The following is a 24,000-nucleotide window of genomic DNA, read 5'->3' as shown; positions in this document are numbered from 1 at the left end:
AATTCTTTTTAATGGGGCAGCTTTGCACTACAAACCTATAGTCAATTCATTTTAGAGGGGCAGCTTTGTACCGACTCGCAGGGGTGCCCTTTTAGCTCGGAAAAGTTTCCTGATCGCTGATTGGTTGGACAAGATAATTCAAGCCAATCAGATAGCAGGAAACTTTCCGGGTTAAAAGGGCACCGCTGCGAGTCAGTGCAAATGCGCCTCATTAAACAAAAATTGAGTATAGTTTGAAAAGCAGGATGCTATGAGCCCAGAGGCTCCAACAGGGAAAATAGCCCAGTAAGGAAACGAAACAAGGAAATAAGAGAAGTATTTAAAAATGGAAATAAAATATTTCATGAATAGTAACCCCGGCGGGCGTGTTGATAAGATATAATGATGTTGATTATGATTATGGTGTGAATCTTGCGTCAATTATGAGGGTACACTCGAGCACACTTTTGTCTCTCATTTCTCTTCCTTTTCTCGAAGTTTTAACAGTTTATATAAGAAATTTAAACTTGTTACAGATATTAAAATGTTTTATTTCATTTGTTGATTACTTCTCTTATACTTTATTTATTTCCTTGTTTACTTTTCTTTCTGGGCTATTTTTCCCTGTTGGAGCCCTTGGGCTTATAGCATCCTGCTTTTCCAACTAGGGGTGTAGCTTAGCTTATAATAATAATAATAATAATAATAATAATAATAATAATAATAATAATAATAATGTTAATGGTAATGACAATGATAATGATAGGAATAATAATAATAATAATAATAATAATAATAATAACAACAACAACAACAACAACAACAACAATAATAATAATAATAATAATAATAATAATAATAATAATAATAATAATAATAATAATAATAATAATGATAATAACAAACTGTTACGAAGTTATTGTCAAATTGATGATGAGAGAATTTTGAAGATGATAAAAAAATTGGCATATGCCAAAAACGACGATAAATTTGATGATAATGATAAAAAAAGGTAAGACTGGTGATAAACCGGATAATGAGGAAAACTTATGCCAATATAGCGATGATAATGATATGTAAATAATAGGAACATTTTTCTAGGGACCAAAAAAATCATAAAATACTTTTCTGGTGAAGAAAAATCATGAAGGTGATAATGAGGGAATTAAGAAGATACTGATAATAATCAATAGATAATTAACACAATGACAAAGAGATACGCCCCGTAGAGTTAAAATGAGAGAGAGAGAGAGAGAGAGAGAGAGAGAGAGAGAGAGAGAGAGAGAGAGAGAGAGAGAGAGAGAGAGAGAGAGAGAGAGAGAGCATCTTTCTTTTTACAGACAATATTTTATTTTAAAAAATGTTTTTTTATGGAATGAATATAGGAAGATGCAAGCATTGAGTTCTTTTCTATTCTCACTGAGAACCCCCACAGTCGATTCACAACCAGGTACTTCATAGTTCACGTCATTGGAGCAACAATTAATGGCTTATGAAACGGAACCAACTAGAAGGCAATTCACCCCGCCCCCCCCCCCCCCCCCTTTACACAATCCTCTAACTGGGGATACCTTAACGTAGTGAAAGGGTTTGTGTATGGAAACGATCAGCCACCCATACTAGGTTGGTTTGCTGTGAGCGATGAGACTTAAAGTCTCCACCAATCACCTCATTCGCAGTTGACAGCGTGGTGATGAAACTACCCAAACACCAGACATGACAATGGACATGTCTGAGATCTTTGTAATGCAGTGGACTAGAAACGGCAGTAACTGTTTATATATATATATATATATATATATATATATATATATATATATATATATATATATATATATATATATATATATATATATATATATATACATACATATAATATATATATATATATATATATATATATATATATATATGTATATATATATATATATATATATATATATATATATATATATATATATATATATATATATATATATATATATATATATATATACACATGAGTGTGTGTGTGTGCGTGTGTGTCTGTACTTATACACAAAGTGGGTGTCTCAGTGTGAAATGTCCAAAATGTGTCGTGACCTGTTTTCCGTGTGTGACCCGAGGGGAGATAATGAGAGAAACACAAGAAGCCCAGGTCACGTGTCAGCTGATCAGCAGCAGAACGAATTGGTCGTGAAAGATGCAAATGTGACGAGGGTTCTCTTTCAACATTTTCAGATCCAAAAATGGAGGGAGACAGAGAAGGAAAATTATAATAAAGGGGAAGAAAAGTAGAGAGAGAGAGAGAGAGAGAGAGAGAGAGAGAGAGAGAGAGAGAGAGAGAGAGAGAGAGAGAGAGAGAGAGAGAGAGTTACAAGGATTGTAGTTGTCTCAATTTTTTTAGTTCATCGGCGGAGATTCCATTTACTCTTTTGTAGAACAAAATAGTTTAAACAATTAGGGAGTTCTTATGATCTTGTCTAACTTATTCCTGAATTCGTTTACCGTGTCACAGTTCACTACAGCCGCTGGAAGTTTGTTCTATGTATTAGCTATTTTCTACATAAAGAAATTACCACATTGAGTGGTGTTGCATCTTTTCAATTCCAGTTTCTATGCGTTGCCTCTAGACTGATTTGTAGTCTACTTTTGTTATTTCGTTAAGAGTTTTAAATACCTCTATTAGCTGTCCCCTTAGTCGTCGAGTTTGTAGATCAAATAAAAGTTCAAACGTTCCATTATCCGTCTAAATCCAAATTGTCTTAATGTTAGGATTAGTTAGGTGGCCCTAGTTCGTACTGATTCCAGTCAATCTACATCTTTCTGAATACTTGGAGCCCAGAATTGGACTCAGTATTCTGATGTGGTCTTACTTGTGATGTGTATAGGTGCAGTATATCTTTGTTTCTCTATTATAATTGTCTCTTAATGTAACCTCTTAGTTTCTGTGATTTCTTTGTTTGGTGAACTTCAGATCTTCACAAATAGTAATGCTGAGATATTCCTTCTAGTTCACACTTTCTATTTGAATACCCAGCAGCGAGTAGTCTGTTTGTGGATTAGGCCTACGACAACCTAAGTTCAGGTTCAGGTTCTGGGGTGAGGCATAGCCTTTAATGCATAACTTTGCATTTTCTACAGTTGAAAGACATCTGCCATTTTCTTTACCATTCTCTGGGCCTTTTATGCCCACTTCAGCATCGTTGGCAAATGTGGATATTCTACTAGTTAATCCTAAATTTATGTCGTTAATGTACATCAGAAATAGTGATGGGCCAAGGATGGATCTTTGAGGTTCTTCGCTTGTAACAGTTGCCCACTCTGAGGCTTCTCCATTGATTACAACGATCTGTTGAGTGTTTGTCAGTTAATCTTCGATCCATTCAGCTGGCTGGTCAATGATGTCTCGTGCTCTAATTTTAACCATTAATGTTCTATAATGGACTTTGTCAAAATCCTTTTGAAAGTCTAGGTATATGATGCATATAGCCCTGTTTTGTCCTATATGCAGAACGTGTGAAAAAATTCCAACAGATTTGTCACACAAAATCTCAATTGTCTAAAACCATATTGACTGTCTATCAGAAGTTTGTTTTCTCTATACGTTCTGCTATAAAATATACTACAATTGATTCAAATATTTTGTAAGACACTAAAGTTAGACACACAAGGTATATAATTACTAGGTTCTTCCTTTGTTCCTTTCTTATAGATTGGAGGAACATTGCTTAATTTCCCTCCTTGCGGTGCCCTTCTTTCCTCGGCTGTTTTTCGGAACATTATGTTGAGAGAGAGAGAGAGAGAGAGAGAGAGAGAGAGAGAGAGAGAGAGAGAGAGAGAGAGAGAGAGAGAGAGAGAGAGAGTAATGTTATTCATCATTATTGCTTTAAAATTTACTCTCAAGGAGCAGGTTTGAGTATGGGCAACTGCCATATTTCTTCCTCTTTATTAACCCATCTTATTTCTCAATACAAATTAGATTCTTTAGACAGCTCTTGGTAGCATTTAAGACTGTGAGAAACATAAATGACAACATTTCTAAAGGTTTAACGAGTCACTGAAGAGGTTTCTCAAGGGTCCACATCAGGCTCCTGGAAATTTCCAAATCCAAAAATAATCTAAACGGACCTCTTCATCTTTCGTTACTTAACATTTTAGCTACTTCATTGTACCCTGAATCTCTCTCTCTCTCTCTCTCTCTCTCTCTCTCTCTCTCTCTCTCTCTCTCTCTCTCTCTCTCTCTCTCTCTTCAGTGACTCGTTAAACCTTTAGAAATGTTGTCATTTATGTTTCTCACACTCTTAAAGGCTACCAGGAGCTGTCTAAAGAATCTAATTTGTATTGAGAAATAAGATGGGTTATTAAAGAGGAAGAAATATGGCAGTTGCCCATACTCAAACCTGCTCCTTGAGAGTAAATTTTAAAGCAATAATGATGAATAACATTACTCACTATCTCTCTACTCTCTCTCTCTCTCTCTCTCTCTCTCTCTCTCTCTCTCTCTCTCTCTCTCTCTCTCTCTCTCTCTCTCTCTATGACCTCACGTCATTCCATCCATCTCCCCTATATAATAAATATAAATAAAGTGCATGTGCCTGGCTATATATATACAGTTTTATATATATATATATATATATATATATATATATATATTATATATATATATATATACATATATAAATATATATATATATTATATATATAATATATATATATATATATATATATATATATATATATATATATATATATATATATATATATGTATATATATATATATATATATATATATATATATATATATATATATATATATTCTGGGATGCTCAGCTCTGTATATCCCTAAGGTAGGGGTGAGATGGAGTATCCATACCCTAGGGAGAGAGGCTGCATATGTGCATACCTAAATATTATCCTTCATTTTAGACGGGTTGCATACACTAGTAAAAATATAAAAAAAAAAAAAAAAACCATAGAGACGTTACGTACCATCGTCTCACCCCTTTTCGTACCCAACAAAATAGACTCGCAATGCCACATAATATATGAAGCTGAGCTTCCATCATTAAAACTTCCCGTTGCTCTCGGCAACTTCTCTTCTTCTATGGCGAGGATCTTCAACACGCTCGGCAATCTCTGTCGATCCTTTGGTGAGTTTTCTTTTCCTTTACTGTGAAACTTATGTCATATGTGTTTTATTAAGAAATGCTTCATTGGGTGAATCAAGTTTTTTTTCCTTCTTCTTTTACAAAAGAATGCAATACTATTTCATTGCCATTCCTTTTTTGTGTTATGCTTTCTAAACTAAAAGCTTACTATACTGCTGTTTATGCATATACTAGTGTACGCAACCCGGCAAAAATGACGGCTAAATGTATACATAGATGTGCACATACATGCAAATGCACACACGCACACAGATTCAATCTTTTCCATTCCCTCCCCCTTTCCTAAATACAACAGTCTCACCAGGGTATGAATAGTCCCGTTCTGAGCGTGACCGAAGAGAAATATATATATATATATATATATATATATATATATATATATATATATATATATATATATATATATATATATATATATATATATATATATATATATATATATGATCTGTTTGCTGCCACGCGAATGCTAGGCGAGCACGTTACCACCATACTAGCCAGAGTAAATAAGCAAAGGCGAGTCTCTTGTAGCAATAGGTTTGAAAAAAATTCCCAGACACTTTCAAGACAACTTAAATATGTATAATTAAGAGAAGGTGTCACAGAAAATCTATCAAGTTATAGATGGACGAGTTGATGAAAGCGCCTTCAGGCCCAGAAGTGAATGACTACAAGGATGTTAAGGAGGAATGGCACAGATCGTGTGGGGGTTTACGACTTGCTGATGAGGCTTTTGTGTAGGTGCATGGGGAAACCATTGTATAAATGTTTCCATCAATACTACACAGCATTCCAGAGGTTTTATTCTAGCTGTGACCAAGTTGTGGAATTATCTTCCTAATCAGGCAGTTGAATCAGTGGAACTTCAAAAGTTCAAACTTGCATATACTGTTGTTTTTTTTTTTTTTTTTTTTTTTTTTTTTTTTTTTTTTTTTTTTTTTTTTTTTTTTTTTTTTTTTTAAGTCTCTGTATAGTTTATTTATGATATATTTATTTCAGTACTGTAAATGTTCGTAGAATATTTTAAATCTATTATTCATTACTTCTATTGTAGTTTATTTATTTCCTTTCCTTACTGGGCTACTGTTGGAGCCCTTGGCCTCATAGCATCCAGCTTTTCCAACTAGGGTTGTAACTTAGCTAATAATAATAATAATAATAATAATAATAATAATAATAATAATAATAATAATAATAATAATAATAATAATAATAATAATAATAATAATAATAATAATAATAACGAGTGCCTCAATTCTCGACTCAGCAGTTAAATAACGGATGTAATGGGGGTAGTCCTGAAGAAAAATGCTTCGGCGGGGGGGGGGGGGGGGCACCCACTATGTGCTGAAATGTGATCCTGAAGTTCGAAGGGCTATTCATGATAATGAGGACAACATTTCGTTACGATGGGGTACTTATAACATACGTGATAGGTACCACGTGATCACCTGCTACCACTGTCAGAGGTATGGACATCTTGAAAAAGATTGCAAGTCTAAGAATGATGATAAAGTCTGCGGGAAATGTTCAAGAAAACATTCCACCAAGGAGTGTAATTCGCAAGTGTCAAAGTGTATCAACTGCACAAAGTTAAACAAACTATAGTCCATTTCTTTTAGCGAGTCATATTTGCACCGACTCGCAGCGGTGCCCTTTTAGCTCGGAAAAGTTTCCTGATCCCTGATTGGTTAGAATTATCTCGTCCAACCAATCAGCGATCAGGAAACTTTTCCGAGCTAAAAGGGCACCGCTGCGAGTCGGTGCAAATCTGCATCGCTAAAAGAAATTGACTATAAGTGACCACAATGTAAATTCTAGATATTGCAAAGCTTATGACTTGGAATTAAAAAGACTTGCAGAAAATACTGATCAAGGTTACTAAGGATGTCATTAACTGTGGCTATGTAAATATACAATCTGTGGTACTATTCAAATTCGAGAATGAATAAACGTGAAATATTTGGACATACTAGCATTATCTGAAACATGGTTTAATAACTTGGACAAGGCAAAGATCAATAAAATGACACCCCCAACACACACCTTTCAACGTACCGAGAGAAGGTATGCCTGGTAAGGGTGCCGGACTCCTTATTCATAAAAGTTACTCAAATCTATAACAGTGACGATTTAACAGTAAATGAACAATGCGCGATATGAAACGTTAAATACTCTGAACGAACAAGGTAAAACGACAGTGGAGGTCCTGTGGGGTTCCCTTGCTATAAGGGAACGGAAATGCACCCGTCAAAGTAAGTAAGGTAAACACCAATTATTCTATTCACTAACTTAATTTTTAATCACCTATCAAGCGTCACACTTACCTTAGGTACGCATTCACGATTGTAGCACAAGTATTCCCCATTGTTGCAGGGCGTACCGTCTGGAAGATGGGTGGGCACATGTGGCATGTTCTTGAATTCGAACCTTGGAGTCCAGAAGCTGGTGGAATTGGTCTTCTGGCAGTAGAGAGCACACGCTTGCCAAGCCATGTCTGGACCTACGTGAAAGGGAAAGCTAATTCGAGCCTAGTAATTTACATGCCTAATTAGAGAACTGCTTACAGTACACCTTGAGGTTCTCTGCAGTTTCCCTGCTAAGGGTCAGAACTGCATTGCTTTTTTGCTCTTTCTTCCCATCCGTTATAGTTGGTTATTTCCTTCCAAGCTGTTCAGCTTCTTCAATTTTAACTTAAACCATTTTAAATTCCAATAAAAAAAATCTTTCAAATTAGCTTTATGATAGCTTACCTAATGTATATATAACAGCGATCTCATTCAGTTAATAATAATAATAATAATAATAATAATAATAATAATAATAATAATAATAATAATAATAATAATAATAATAACTAATTTATATTCATTTCATTCACTGCGCAAATTTCAACATAAAAAATTCCAACACTATCATAACAAAGAAACAATTCTTTGTTTTCATATTGCTTTCCATACAAAAGCTAATTTTTTACTGTTTTGATCCCTGAATAAAAAAAAATAGTTTTCACATAATGGAAATATACAAATGATTAATTTTAAAGTTATCTTCCATGTTAAAACATCCCAAGATATCCAAGTTTAATTAATTATATTTCAAACTTTATAAAAAAAATCTTTAAAGGATCACTAAAACGGCAACATGGGTCTGCCCCACTATTTCCTCTCCTGTTGCAGCTCATTTTTCTCCATTGAATGTACATTATTTATCCATTTGTATTTCTCTATGAAATTAGCAGAGAGACGAATTCCTAAGGGGATCTTAATGATTTGGAAAAGTCAAGTTAACTTTTTTAATGTCTTAATAAGTTATATGTTTCTAGAAGTACTTACGTTAAAATGGACCACATACTTTTCCTCTGTTTTTGGACCTGGTTGTGTCCTATTACCGTTTACACGGGTCTATTCAAGTCTATATTATATGCTTTGATATTTTGGACAAGGACGCTTACTCTGTACCTTTACTGTACCGCCGAGAAGCTTACATCCACATACTGTTTGATAATCCAATTTTGAAGTATTAAATTCTTACATCTTGTTTATATAGGCCTACGTATAAAAAAAATTCTTTTCTGAACTAATCGTATACTTAACATATACTGTATTACAACAAAATAATAACATTAATGTAATGATAACAATAAAAGAAGTAAAAGTTATGACAAAGACAGAAATAGAAAGAACGACAACTCTTACCCGAACTGTACGACATCTGCCTTCCTTCTGCCTCGATATCATCTTTCAGTTTGGCCACTTCACCACAGAGGGCGCTGGCAACTTCCGTCACGGTTTTTCTGGGGGCTCCTTCGCAAACCTGCAACAGAAAGGTCATGGGTTGGTTTCGGTGTGCATATATTCCTGACTGGAGTGGGAATAACTCTCGTATTTTAGAGAAACGGTTGTTGTTATTATTATTATTATTATTATTATTATTATTATTATTATTATTATTACCCAAGCTATAACCCTAGTTGGAAAAGCAAGATGGTATAAGCCCAAGGACTCCAACAGGGAAAAATAGCCCAGTGAGGAAAGGAAATAAGGAAATCAATAAAGGATGAGAACAAATTAATAATAAAGCATTCTACAAACAATAACAACATCAAAACAGATATGTCATATATAAACTATAAAAAGACTTATGTCAGCCTGTTCAACATAAAAACTATAAAAAGACTTATGTCAGCCTGTTCAACATAAAAACATTTGCTGCAACTTTGAACTTTCGAAGTTCTACTGATTGAACTACTCGATTAGGAAGATCATTCCACAACTTAGTCACAGCTGGAATAAATCTTCTAGAATACTGCGTAGTATTGAGCCTCATGATGGAGAAGGCCTGGCTATTAGAATTAACCCTTTTACCCTCACCATAAGGTTAAATTTCGAGCACATTTTGCTATATATATATATTTTTTTTTTTTTAAATTGCTCTAACAGGCTTAATTTTTGTCCTAGAGATGTCAGGTTGGTTTCATTCTTTTAGAAAATGCCTGAAGTTTCTCATAAAGTTGTCAAAAACATTCAAAAACATGTAAATAACAGTTTTGCAGGAACGTACCGGTACGTCCTTTGGGGGGCGAAAGGGTTAACTGCCTGCCTAGTATTACGTACTGAATATAGGTCATTTTTGGGATGATGTAAATAAATATAACTTCATGACTTTCCACAACAAATTGCTGATGTCTCGTAAATTGTAAAGTCATTGCCATGCCAAGTTTATTCATGGCATCAAGCAAATTGCTTTTTTTCTGGCTTATGATACTGTGCATATTTTATATCAATTGAATTTACATGAGGGTTGATGCATCCAATTATTTATGTAATCAGATATTCTTTATATAAAGTTTTCAAATAAGAGTATCTTATTATTTGGATCCTATATTGCATGATATGATGAAAACAACAACAACAATAACAACAACAATAATAATAACAACAACAACAACAACAACAACAACAACAACAACAACAACAACAACAACAACAACAACAACAATAATAATAATAATAATAATAATAATAATAATAATAATAATAATAATAATAATGGTAAAAATCTCATGTTTTTATAACAGAGGTGGTATATTAAACTATGGCAATAATTCAATCGCTTATTTCTAATCGAATAGCAGGAATAAAACATATAGACATCATTCATTGAATAACTGAAAATGAATACATGCAGTTGATTAATAAAACTCACAAAAGTTCTGAAATAATTAACATAAATCGATACTCAATCTGGGTAAATACAAAGTGTAGTTCCAGCTGGCAATCAGTTCGACAATAATTAACAATTCCTCAATAATTAACAATTCCTCAATAATTAACAATTCGTCAATAATTAACAATGTCTCTTCACCTCACGTTATTTACCAATAAAAAGGCAGAAAAATGATGGCGTGCAAATCAGATGAGCAAAGAAGTAATTAACATCATCATCATCATCATCTCCTACGCCTATTGAGGCAAAGGGCCTCGGTTAGATTTCGCTTTTAATTCAATACTTCTCCATTCATCATCTCCTATTTCGCGCTTCATAGTCCTCAGCTATGTAAGCCTAGGTCTTCCAAAAAAGGTAAGTAATTGTAATAACGTATAAAAAAGGTAAGTAATTAATACAACGTTTCAAAAAGGTAAGTAATTAATGTAACGTTAAAAAAGGTAAGTAATTAATATAATGTTAAAAAAGCTAAGTAATTAATATAACGTTTAAAAACGCTAAGTAATTAATACAACGTTTCAAAAAAGTAAGTGATTAATATAACGTTAAAAAAGCTAAGTAATTAATTTAACGTTTAAAAAGCTAAGTAATTAATATAACGTTTAAAAATCTAAGCAATTAATATAACGTTCAAAAAAGCTAATTAATTAATACAATGTTTAAAAAGCTAAGTAATTAATACAACGTTTAAACCAGCTAAGTAATTTATATAACGTTTGATAAAAAGATAAGTAATTAATATAACATTTAAAAAAGGTAAGGAATTAATATATCGTTTAAAAACGCTAATTAATTAATATAACATTGAGAAAAAGCTAATTAATTAATATAACGTTCAAAAAAGGTAAGTAATTAATATAACGTTTAAAAATCTAATTAATATAACGTTTAAAAAATCTAAGTAATTAATATAACGTTTTAAAAAGCTGAGTAATTAATATAAACCCAAGTAATTAATATAACGTTCACAAAAGATAAGTCATTAATATAACGTTTAAAAAAACTATATGGGTATCAAAATATGCCAAATAATAGCACACAAAAAAAAAAAAAAAAAAAAAAAAAAAAAAAAAAAAAAAAAAAAAGACGATACCTCAAGCTCAAGCGAATAGATTTAAATCAGAGACCAAAGAGAGTCATGATACTCTAACAAAGGCTACATCATGAATGAACAAATGTTCTAGGGCTTTACTCTTGGCAGAATAAATAACATGCTTGCTCCAACTACACTATTTTTCGTTAGCTGAAATTTAAGCAAAATCAGTTACGCGACTGTACGGTAGTTTAACAGGTTGTAAAGGTTAGAAAGCGTACTTGAAAGGGAATAGCATTATTATTATTATTATTATTATTATTACACTTCTAGTTAGAAGATCAAAACGCTAAATAGCTCAAAGAGACTCGATATAAAAAATGAGTGCCAGAAGTAACACTATAGTCCATTTCTTTTAGCGATGCATATTTGCACCGACTCGCAGCGGTGCCCTTTTAGCTCGGAAAAGTTTCCGGATCGCTGATTGGTTGGACAAGATCATTCTAACCAATCAGCGATCCGGAAACTTTTCCGAGCTAAAAGGGCACCGCCGCGAGTCGGTGCAAATATGCATCGCTAAAAGAAATGGACTATAGTTCTGAACAGTGCCACAGATCAGACGCTGTTAGCCTATTCAGCTCCCAAGCCTATCTGCTGGCAACCTTATCCTAAATTCCACGGTTTAAGAATCTGGTATGAGCGGTAAATAGCGGTTAATAAATAGACAGATTACGAGAAATTGAAAGATTGGAAGAATAGAAAGAATAGACAAAATGAAGGATTATCGACTTCTTTTTGGCAATTATAATTTGATCTAGACGGCCTGGCATTGAGGCCGGGGAGGCCGCTTAATTATTATTATTATTATTATTATTATTATTATTATTATTATTATTACTTGCTAACCTACGACCCTAGTTGGAAAAGTAGGATGCTATAAGCCCAGGGCCCCCAACAGGGAAAATAGCTCAGTGAGGAAAGGAAACAAAGAAAAATTAAATAATTCAAGAACAGTAACAACATTAAAATAAATATTTCCTATATAAACTATAAAAACTTTAACAAAACAAGAGGAAGAGAAATAAGATAGAATAGTGTGCCCAAGTTTACCCTCAAGCAAGAGAACTCTAACGCAAGACAGTGGAAGACCATGTTACACAGGCTATGGCACCACCCAAGAATGAAGAACAATGGTTTGATTTTGGAGTGTCCTCCTACAAGAGCTGCTTACCATAGCTAAAGAGTCTGGAAACGGAAGTACAGTAGAAGGCTAAAAAATGGGCAGAACAAATGCTGAAATTGCAGTGCACCGCTTTAGTTCCACTGGCAGTCTTATCCGCCCCCCCCCCCACCCCCATTCATTATTTTCGTCCCCGTTGAAAACCCCGGGGTTAGAGGCGTGGCACGGTTATTGTTACCTCCTCCAAATGACGCCGTCACTGATCCTCAAGACCGCAAAAGGTCACTGAAAATGTCAAAGGTCAAACAAGAGAATTATACAAGTTCCCACTGGAGAGGAATAAAAGGCAAAAGGGGGGGGGGGGGGTTCCAATGATATACTCTTCCCCCTTTTTACCTTTATTTTGACCTTGCATGAGAGACCCTGACATTTATGGACAAAAGTGGATAAAAACGAACGGTCGCAAAAATACTGTTTGTGACTTGCTTTGACGTTTGGACTCTGAAAGATAAACACTAAAAGCTACAAACAGTTTATCATTATAATTATCTCACCAGATTTCATAGACCAACGAAGGTTGATTAAGGTTATGCATTCGACCTTGGGTATCTGTCTGTCTGTCTGTTTGGTTATTCAGGTCCCAGACAATTAAAAGTTTTCTTGGAATGTGGATGAGGAGCGATGTCCCGGTTCATGGACCGGGATTGGTTATGTGTACCGACAGTTATAGTTTTTTCGGTTCCTTTGTAATTTAATTATATCCATCGTTTTAAGCCAAACCTTGATATATCATCTCTTTCCCTTTTATAAAATAACAAAATCTTCCAGTAATAAAACATATATGGAAATCTAATGCATTTTGGAATTGAAGTTAAGCAACCGGTTAAGGAAGAGCAAAATAACCAATAACCTTTAAGTATTATCCTTATTCAAAATTTCATATCAATAAGGAAATCCCTTAAAATCCCATCTAAGCTACAAGAAAGCTACATTACAATAGCGTCCTTGCCTGGTGATTGCCAGACTGGGGTTCGAGTCTCGCTCAAACTCGTTAGTTCCTTTAGTCGTTGCAACCTTACCATCCCTGTCAGCTAAGAATGGGGGGATGGGGGTTGGAGGAGCCTATAGGCCTATCTGCTGAGTCATTAGCAGCCATTGCCTGGATTCTTTAGTCTTAGCTTGGGTGGAGAGGGGGCTTGGGCGCTGATCAATATGGTCTGTCTCTAGGGCATTGTCCTATAATAAATCTTTTTTAGCGAGGCAGATTTGCCCCGACTCGCAGCGGTGCCCTTTTAGCTCGTAAAAGTTTCCTGATCGCTGATTGGTTGGACAAGATAATTCTAACCAATCAGCGATCAGGAAACGATTCCGAGCTAAAAGATAGAGGAATGTCACTGTTCCTTGCCTGTGCTATTCATGAGCGGCCTTTAAACCTTAAACATAATGATAAAAGAAATGATTGCATATGATGCAGCATCCAAAAACATACAAAAAATGACACCAGAAATTGATGGTAAACGGGACAGAGCACTTTGTAAGTGCGGCCTCACTTCCGGGCCTGTCAAATTCATTTATCGTCTGATGTTGCCGAGAGCGAAAGGGGTATCGTCATGCCTCAAAAAAAAAAAAAAAAAAAAAAAAAAAAAAAAAAAAAATTGAAATTAAAGAAAAAAATAGAATGAAAGAAAAAATCATTAAAGGAAAGAAAAAAAATATAAAATGCAAGGAAAAATATAAATTAAAAAAAAATATAAAATGAAAAACAAAAACATGTAATGAAAGAAAAAATCATAAAATAAAAGAGAAAATTATAGAAGGAAAGAAATAAAAATATCAAATGAATGTCAAAAACAATGTGTAATGAAAAAAAAAATTAAATGAAAAAGGAAAAAATTTAATAAAAAAAAAATCATAAAAAAAATATACAACGAAGGAAAAATATAAATTGAATGACATTAAATTAAATAATGAAAGAAAAATATATAAAAAGAAAGAAAAGATTATAGAATGAAAGAAAAATTATAAAACAAAAAATCATAAAAGGAAAGATAAAAATATAGAATAAAGAAAAATATAACATGAAAGACAAAAACATGTAATGAAAAAAAAATTATATAAGGAAAGGGGAAAAATTAAATGAATGTCAAAAGAAAATATGTAATGAAAAAATAAAATTAAATTAAAAAGAAAAATTAATCGAAGAAAAAAAATAATAGAAAATTATACAAAGAAGGAAAAATTTAAAATGAATGACATTAAATTATATAATGAAAGAAAAATATATAAAATGAAAGAAAAAATTATAGAATGAACGAAACATTATAAAACAAAAAATAATAAAATGAAAAAATAATACGTTTAAAGAAAAAAGGATAAAATGAAAGAAAAAATACAAACTGCCAAAAGAATGAAAAAAATAAGATGAAAAAAATATTATATATATATATATATATATATATATATATATATATATATATATATATATATATATATATATATATATATATACATATAAAAAACATGATGTATAGAAAAAGGCTTCGAAATTATAATGTGGAAATAATCTTTCAAAATTTGGAGGCCCGAATAAACACCTAAAATTAAGGTTTAATGAATAAATCTGCATAAGGAATAAGGTAGTTATGAGTGAACAAAAAAATAAGCAAATAAAACACTTCACATATAGAGGGGTAAATCATAAATATTGAAAATTATGTAGAAAATAAACTTTAGAAATGAAAGAAATAAATAAAATCTCTACAAAATAAAGATTAAACATTATAAAAATAATAAGACAAAATCAATATAAAAAAATAGTAATACTATAAGATACGCACTATTATTATTATTATTATTATTATTATTATTATTATTATTATTATTATTATTATTATTATTATTATTATTATTATTATTACTTGCTAAGCTACAACCCTAGCTGGAAAAGCATGATGCCGTTAAGCCCAGGGGCTCCAACAGGGAAAATAACCCAGTGAGGAAAGGAAACAAGGAAAAGTAAAATATTTCAATAATAGTAACAACATTAAAATAAATATTTCCTATATAAACAATAAAAACTTTAGCAAAACAAGAGGAAGAGAAATAATATAGAATAGTGTGCCATAGTGTACCTTCAAGTACAAGAAGTATATAATAAATTAATCAAGAGATAAACATGTAAAAAATATTTTATTTTTGTAAAGTAGTAGTAGTATTTTAAGGTGAAAAATAAAAATATAGACTCGAGAAATGAAACATGTACAAAATATTCTTTTTTTTTAGTACTAGAAGTATTTTAAGGTAAAAAAATAAAAATATAGACTTGAGAAATGAAACATGTACAAAATAGTTTATTTTTTTTTTAAAGTACTAGAAGTATTTTAAAGTCAAAAAATAAAAATATAGACTTGAGAAATGAAACACGTACAAAATATTTTATTTTTTTAAATTACTAGAAGTATTTTTAAGTCAAAAAATAAAAATATAGACTTGAGAAACTAAACATGTATAAAATATATTTTTTTAAAGTAGTAGTATTTTAAGGTCAAAAAATAAAAATATAGACTTGAGGAATAAAACATGTATAATTTTTTTTTTCTTTTGTAAAGTATTAGAAGTATTTTAAGGTCAAAATAGGAAAATATAGACTTAAGTAATGAAACATGTACAAAATATTTTTTTTTTGTAAAGCATTAGAAGTATTTTAAGGTCAAAAAAGGATAATATAGACTTGAAAAATTAGACATGCATAAATTATTTAATTTTTAAAGTAGTAAAAGTATTTTAGAGTCGAAAAGATAAAAGTGTCCTCCACTCAGCGTCCGCGTCCGAAAGCAGCTAGGCGGCCTTTTATAAATTCAATTTCCCACTCTGCGGACAGGAATCATTTCATAACATCATTTCTAGCGGGCCGGCCTGAAATCATATTATTTCATGAGGTATATAATTGAATTCCCCTCTCTCTCTCTGGCCGCCCTTGTTCCAGCATTTACGTATTTGGGCGTCCACGCCTAATCTAAGCTTTCCTTCTGTGGCGTAATTATTCGAATACGCGTTTAATACGCGTTTGTTAGTATGTTCGTAAGTCATAATTTGAGGATTAATGGAAGAATATTCAATTAGTGTTAAGTAAAATATATAGGATAGCAGTTATGCAAAATGAATAAAGGTGAATAAAACGTTTTCTTGTCATTCATGATTCTCTGTGGATTCTACGAAGCACTCAGATAATAAAAGCGATGGTAGCAGGATATTTCCTTTTATAGATATCCTTATTTCTAAAGATTTAAAGGTCATGGCTTAATAGAGATGATGCTGTTACGTTTCAAAATTAAATATATTCATATCTTTAAAGGTTTAAAGGTCGCTCAAGAGCGGCAGAGCCCAGAGACAAGACAATGCCCTAGGGATAGACGATAAAGGCATATGATAAGCTCCAAAGCGAGAACAAAGACGAACTGTAGTCAATTCTTTTTAGTGAGGCAGATTTGCACCGACACGCAGCGGTGCCCTTTTAGCTCGGAAAAGTTTCCTGATCGCTGATTGGTTAGACAAGAATATTCTAACCAATCAGATAGTAAGAAACATTTCCGAGGTAAAAGGGTACACCTACGAGTCGGTGCAATTTTGCCTCACTAAAAAGAATTGACTATAGGCAGGTAGAGCTACAGGAAATCACAAAATCCCACTCCATTATATCTAAAGATGGGTGAGGTTGCAGACACTACTAGATACTATTGAGCTTGTGCGGGGCTTGAACTCCTGACTCACATATTGCACTACAAGGAGGTTTCCAATGAGCATATTTACACAGTATATATATATATATATATATATATATATATATATATATATATATATATATATATATATATATATATATATGCATACATACACATAAATATATATATATATATATATATATATATATATATATATATATATATATATATATATATATATATATATATATATATATATACTGTATATGTATATATGTGTGTATGTATGCATGCATATATATATATATATATATATATATATATATATATATATATATATATATATATATGTATATATATATATATATATATATATATATATATATATATATATATATATATACACACACAAATATATGTATTGCCTACACGCCCTACTAAGGAAATTCAACTGACGTTCGGTTTTCCTTTTATTGTCTTTACTCTGTGAATTATCAAAGACAGTCTTTGGTGAATTAGCTTCCCTTGTATAGAATACGCATGCGCGAAATAGATCATCCTTTTTCCCTAATGATTTATATATTTTTTACTGGAAATTAAGGCTACCATGAATATTCTATAGAATCTCTATAAAAATGCAATCGTACTGATAATGTATTGTATAAAGATTATACCTACCTCTATGACTACAATATAACACAAGTGGATATGTTACGGTCATTTTGGAAAATTGGTCATTTTACAAAATGCCCGGCCATTATGCAAAAAGACCAATTCGTAGCCACTTTGCAAAATGACCTAAATATCTCGACATTTTGCAAATGGGCCAAGATTTTGGCCCATTTATAAAATCATCAGTATCGTCGTTGGTAATGTTATAAAATGTGTGCTTTATATATAAGCATCAGGAGAATTTAGTTTCAAAACGTTAACAGAATACATCTAAAACCTCCATTAATAAACAAATAAATAGTGTACTCTCATTTTAATATAAAATCCTAAATATATATCAGTGCCCAACATTTCTGAAAATAACTCCATTTAGATACGCATTTGCGTCGCAGGTAATATACATCAACAACGCATCACCAATTGACCGAAAGCGTTAACAACATCATAAAGGTTTAAAGGCCGCTCATGAATGACAAAGGCAAGGGACAGTGACATTGCCCTCTCGAAAAGGACAATGCCCTTGAGACTGACTATATATACATGTGATCAGCGCCCCGCCCCCCCCCCCCCCTCTCCACCCAAGCTAAGACCAAGAAGGGCCTAAATGGCTGCTGATGACTCAGCAGATGGACCTATAGGCTCCCCCAATCCCCCCATCCTTAGCTCACAAGGATGGTGAGGTTGCATCGACGAAAGGAACTAATGTGTTTGAGCGGGATTCGAACCCCAGTCTGGCGTTCACCACTCAGGGACGTTACCACATCGGCCACCCCAACTCTTAAACCTGAAATTTTGATCCAACCCCTTTCCCTATAAAATTTCAAGCACCCTATCTAAAACAAGACACTTCTTAGACGATCTTAGACAGGCTAAAAAGGGTCAAATGGTCGGAAATAGCCGTGTTATTTTTAAAACCTAAGTCAAGAATTGAATTGAAGGCCAAAACAAGGGTCGCACATAACATGAATTACGAGGAGAGGCTGTTAAAAGCATATCGGTATTCCATATGCAAGAGCGCGGCGTGATGAAACACGATTATAGCCTCCATACTCGATCGGGTGGAGGTTGCCAAACACCGCCATTCGGGAATATTTCACGACTAATTTACTTATATTTAAAAAGATGTTATGTTTTTCGATTCATGAAGATACATACATTTATAGTTTTAGGTTATAATGTAGCGTGGTAGGTAGATGAAATTAAAAAAATTTGTATTTTCATATACAAAAAAATGTAGAATGTCTTAAATTAGATATGCATCTTTTCGAAAATAAGTCTTAACTGGAAAATATTTTTTTCTCTGTTGCTGGACAAAATTAATTTACTAAATTTTTCATAAATATAACCAACCTTTCCAGACTGTACCATCCTGTATGTTGTACTATATATGCAGTTAATTCTGACAGGCATGCCTTGTCTATCATAAGGCTCAAGACTACACAGTATTCTGTTTTATTCCATCTATGACCAGATTGTGGAATAATCTTCCTAATCTGGTATTTGAATCGTTGGAACTTCGGATGTTCAGACTAGCACCGATTGTTTTCATGTTGAACAATCTAGCATAAGTTTCTCTTCATAGTTTATACGTGACAGATCAATGTTAACGTTATTATTGATTTTAGGATATTTTATATTAATTATTCATTAATTCTCATGTAGTTTAACTATTTCCTTATTTGCTTTCCGTACTGGGCTATTTTTTCCCTACTGGAGTCCTTTAGCTTATAACATCCTGCTTGGTTGCAGCTTGGTTAATAATAATAATAATAATAATAATAATAATAATAATGATTGGAATTTTTAATTTTCACTGATGTAATTACCCGGATATGAAATTCGTTCCACAATCTGATTACAGCTAGAACAAAACGCCTACAATACAGTGAAGTATTTAGTCTTATGATGAAAAAAGCAAGATTCTCAGATTTAACCTCAATCCTAGTAACAACTATCTTGTTAGAGTGAAGGTCCCATATTTCTTTTGTACCCTTCTTTGGCTATTTAAGCGAGGTGTCTTTGAGTAATAACATAAAGCAGATATACAGTTGGCCGCAGGAATTCCTGATACACCTAGCTTGATGAAGTGTATCCTAATTGTGCGGAGAGTTCCTGTGTCTAGCCCCGCCCACCACTTCTGCCATATCTGCCCTAACTATCTGTTTGGTTACTCGCCGTGAAGTAAGGGTGTGACAGGATACACTTCTTCAGAGCGAGGTGTGCCAGGAATTCCTGTGTCCAACTGTACATATTACCACTTCCTTGTAAGGAAAAAGAATTGTTGATGACAGAGAATCAATCTTAATAATCTCAAGTATGTCGTAATTCTACAACGAAGAATATTTAAACAAACAAAACTGATTAATGAGTTCGTTGGGATCTTACGTTTTAACAAAACCCTGGATTTTCATAGGGTATTAACCCAAAAAGGAACCCTTATTATATGGAAATTTGCTATTCTTTGGTCACTTGGTTATAGCGGCTTTCCGTGGATAACAGGAGAGCCAAAATGTCATTCATCTCCCCTATATAACATAGAGCTAGTGTCTGCCTATCTTTCAATCTATATATATATATATATATATATATATATATATATATATATATATATATATATATATATATACATACGTATATGTGCAATATATATACAAGTATATATATGTAATATATATATATATATATATATATATATATATATATATATATATATATATATATATATATATATATATATATATATATATGTGTGTGTGTGTATGTGTGTATGTATATACATATATATATATATATATATATATATATATATATATATATATATATATATATATACATATATATATACATATATATATACATATATATATATATATATATATATATATATATATATATATATATATATTTCCTCTTACGCACAGCTCTCCCAGTCCTTGGAGCAAGGAGAGAGGGAGAAGTCCTATCCTGATTTAAAGGGGGGTGCGTGTGTATGTATATCTAAATATTTATTCATTTTTGACGGATTGCGTACACTAGTAGTTAATCAGGCTATTTAAAGATGAGATATGGAAGATGAATATATAATTTGAAATTTGGGCCATACCATACTGTTCTTGGTCCAGGAGGACCATTCAGCAGTCAGGGAAATGACGCCTAAAGACCAGAGAGGGTATGATTCAAGAAGAAATCCTGATATCACATTATTGTAATAAGACTAAATATTCCACAAATTATTATTATTATTATTATTATTATTATTATTATTATTATTATTATTATTATTATTATTATTATTTCCTAACCTACAACCCTAGTTAGAAAAGCAGAATGCTATAAGCCCAGGGGCCCTAACACAGGGAAAATTGCCCAGTGAGGAACGGAAGCAAAGAAAAATAAAATATTTTAAGAACAGTAAGAACATTAAAATAAATATCTCCTATATAAACTATATAAAAGAGGAAGAGAAATAAAATAGAATAGTGTGCCCGAGTGTACCCTCAAGCAAGAGAACTCTACCCCAAGACAATGGAAGACCATGGTACAGAGACTGTCACTACCCAAAACTAGAGAATAATGGTTTGATTTTGAAGTGTCCTTCTCCTAGAAGAGCTGCTTACCATAGCTAAAGTCTCTTCTGCCCTTACCAAGAGGAAGTGGCCACTGAGCAATTACAGTGCAGTAACCCTTTGGGTTAAGAAGATTTGTTTGGTAATCTTAATGTTGCCAGGTGTATGAGGACAGATGAGAATGTGTAAAGAAAAGGACAGACTATTCGGTGTGTCTGGCCAGTCAAAGACTCCATAACTCTCAAGCCAACCTACTACCTACAAGGCGAAATGATTTCAATAGTCAGAAGCGTTGAAATTCATATTTACAGATTCCAAGAAAACATGTAGATTTTACTTGAATACAAACTGAAATTCAGATAAAAATTGCACGTGTGCAATTTCACCTTTACACCAGAGTTGTAAAAGCAATATTCCGAAGATGAAAGCAACATTCAAAAAGGCGAAAAAAAAAAAAAATATCCAAAAGCTTGAGGGAGATTCAATGTTTCTTACTTCTTTTGTGGATGTGTGTGCTTGGGAGCTTTCGACAGCATATGAAGTTGAGACGACAAAGTTGAAGAATCTATTTTAGTCCTGTAAGTTGGGAAAACAATCTAGTTGTCATCCCGATGGCGTAACACACAGAGCGAAAAGAAACACACCAAGAGGTAAACATAAATTGGTCGTTTTGGAGGAAAAATGATCTTGGGAACATTAACGCTGTCAGGTTTCCGAGATTTATTGTCTCCAACTGGCAGGTTGCTTATCATCTTTGAGAGAGAGAGTGAGAGAGAGAGAGAGAGAGAGAGAGAGAGAGAGAGAGAGAGAGAGAGAGAGAAATTTCTATATATCATATATGAAATATTGATCTTAATGTTGTTACTGTTCTAGAAATATTTCATTTAAATTGTTCTTTACTTCTCAAATAGTTTAGTCATTTCCTTATTTCATTTCCTCAATCGGCTATTTTTCCCTGTTGGAGCCTTAGGGGTTATAGCGTCCAGCTCTTCCAAGTAGGGCTGTAGCTTAGCTAGTACTAATAATAATATCAGCAGACATATTATTTCTTACACAGGCGAAAGATTGTGCCGAACAGGATAGAAGAGAAGGATCACTCTTTAAAACAGTGGTTCTTAACCTGCGTTCGATCGAACCCCAGGGGTTCGGTTAGGCAGTCTCAGGGTTCGACACTGGCCAAGGTTAAGCCGCAGACTTCAGAAATTGTCTCTGGAAGGTAATAGCAAAAGTCACATTGATTTGCAATAAGTATTCATTACGGTTTTTTTTTTTTTTTTTTTTTTTTTTTTTTTTTTTTTTTTTTTGTGAAGTTCATATTGTGTTAATTTTGTACTTTGAACACAGTGGTTCTCCGTGCTTAATGATGCATGGTTCATATTGTTCACTAATACAATATATATCTATGTTTTCAATTTGAAATATTTGTTGATATATTTAAGTGTAACTTTCTTGTTTTTCCTCTATATTTCATTTATCTCTCCCTCTCTCTCTCTCTATACAGTATATATATATATATATATATATATATATATATATATATATATATATATATATATATATATATATATATATATATATATATATATGTGTGTATATATATATACATACATACATACATACTGTATATATATGTATATATATATATATATATATATATACATATATATACATACATACATACTGTATATATATATATATGTATATATATATACATATATATATACATATATATATATATATTCATACTGTATATATATATATATATATATATATATATATATATATATATATATATATATATATATATATATATATATATATATATATATATATATATATTTCCAGCTATGAAGAGTTCGATGAACGTACATATGACACTTGCGGGTTTCAGTACCTCCAACAAGGTTAAGAACCACAGCTTTAAAAACTTACAACTGCAGTGAATAGCTTTGATGCGAACAAGGGTACAGCGAGACTCAAAAGTTCTAAGAGGGAGTATGACTGAGAGAACGGAATGCCTTCTATGTGACGAGTCAGATAAAGATGGCTCTATCTTGCCGTTTTCACGTCACTGAGGCTTATTCCCCAACTTTGGAATTCTCTTCTAGCGTCTGTTTTCCAAGGATATAATCATTGATGATACTACTAGACATAATATAATGGTTATCAGAGAAGGAGAATGCTACAAGAACCAATAAGATGGACAACCTAGTACGGAAAAGAACTAGATAAATAAAGAATAAACTGTAAATTAGAAAGAATCTGAGAGATAGAGGATAACCTATTTAAGAGGAATGAAAAATAAAATCAAAATCAAAGTCACACACTGTACATAAGTAACAAATAACGCCCCCATTGTATATGACTAGACAAGACAACTAGCTCACGAATCTCTGAAACTTGGACTGTATAAATTGAATACGCAACCTATATTGAATTGAATGGTGTAGTATAACTGAGAGAAGAGACGTGT

The 24,000-nt window shown here is 32.4% G+C and overlaps 1 protein-coding gene across 2 annotated transcripts in view; it reads right to left on the bottom strand.

Annotated features, from left to right (window-relative positions):
- LOC137624997 (A disintegrin and metalloproteinase with thrombospondin motifs adt-1-like) overlaps positions 1-24,000 on the bottom strand; it is a 103,660-nt gene that overhangs the window by 477 nt on the left and 79,183 nt on the right. For both annotated transcript variants that reach the window (XM_068355931.1, XM_068355932.1), the window contains exons 15-16: positions 8,825-8,942; positions 7,454-7,629 (exon numbers count right to left, since the gene is read on the bottom strand). In XM_068355931.1, coding sequence (XP_068212032.1) covers positions 7,454-7,629; positions 8,825-8,942 — 294 coding nt within the window. The remainder of the gene's footprint in view (positions 1-7,453; positions 7,630-8,824; positions 8,943-24,000) is intronic.

Source organism: Palaemon carinicauda, chromosome 31 (genome assembly GCF_036898095.1).
Source record: "Palaemon carinicauda isolate YSFRI2023 chromosome 31, ASM3689809v2, whole genome shotgun sequence".
Taxonomy (NCBI): Eukaryota; Metazoa; Arthropoda; class Malacostraca; order Decapoda; family Palaemonidae; genus Palaemon; species Palaemon carinicauda.
Note: the sequence above shows the minus strand (reverse complement) of the source record. Positions and strands in the feature narration are given on the sequence as shown.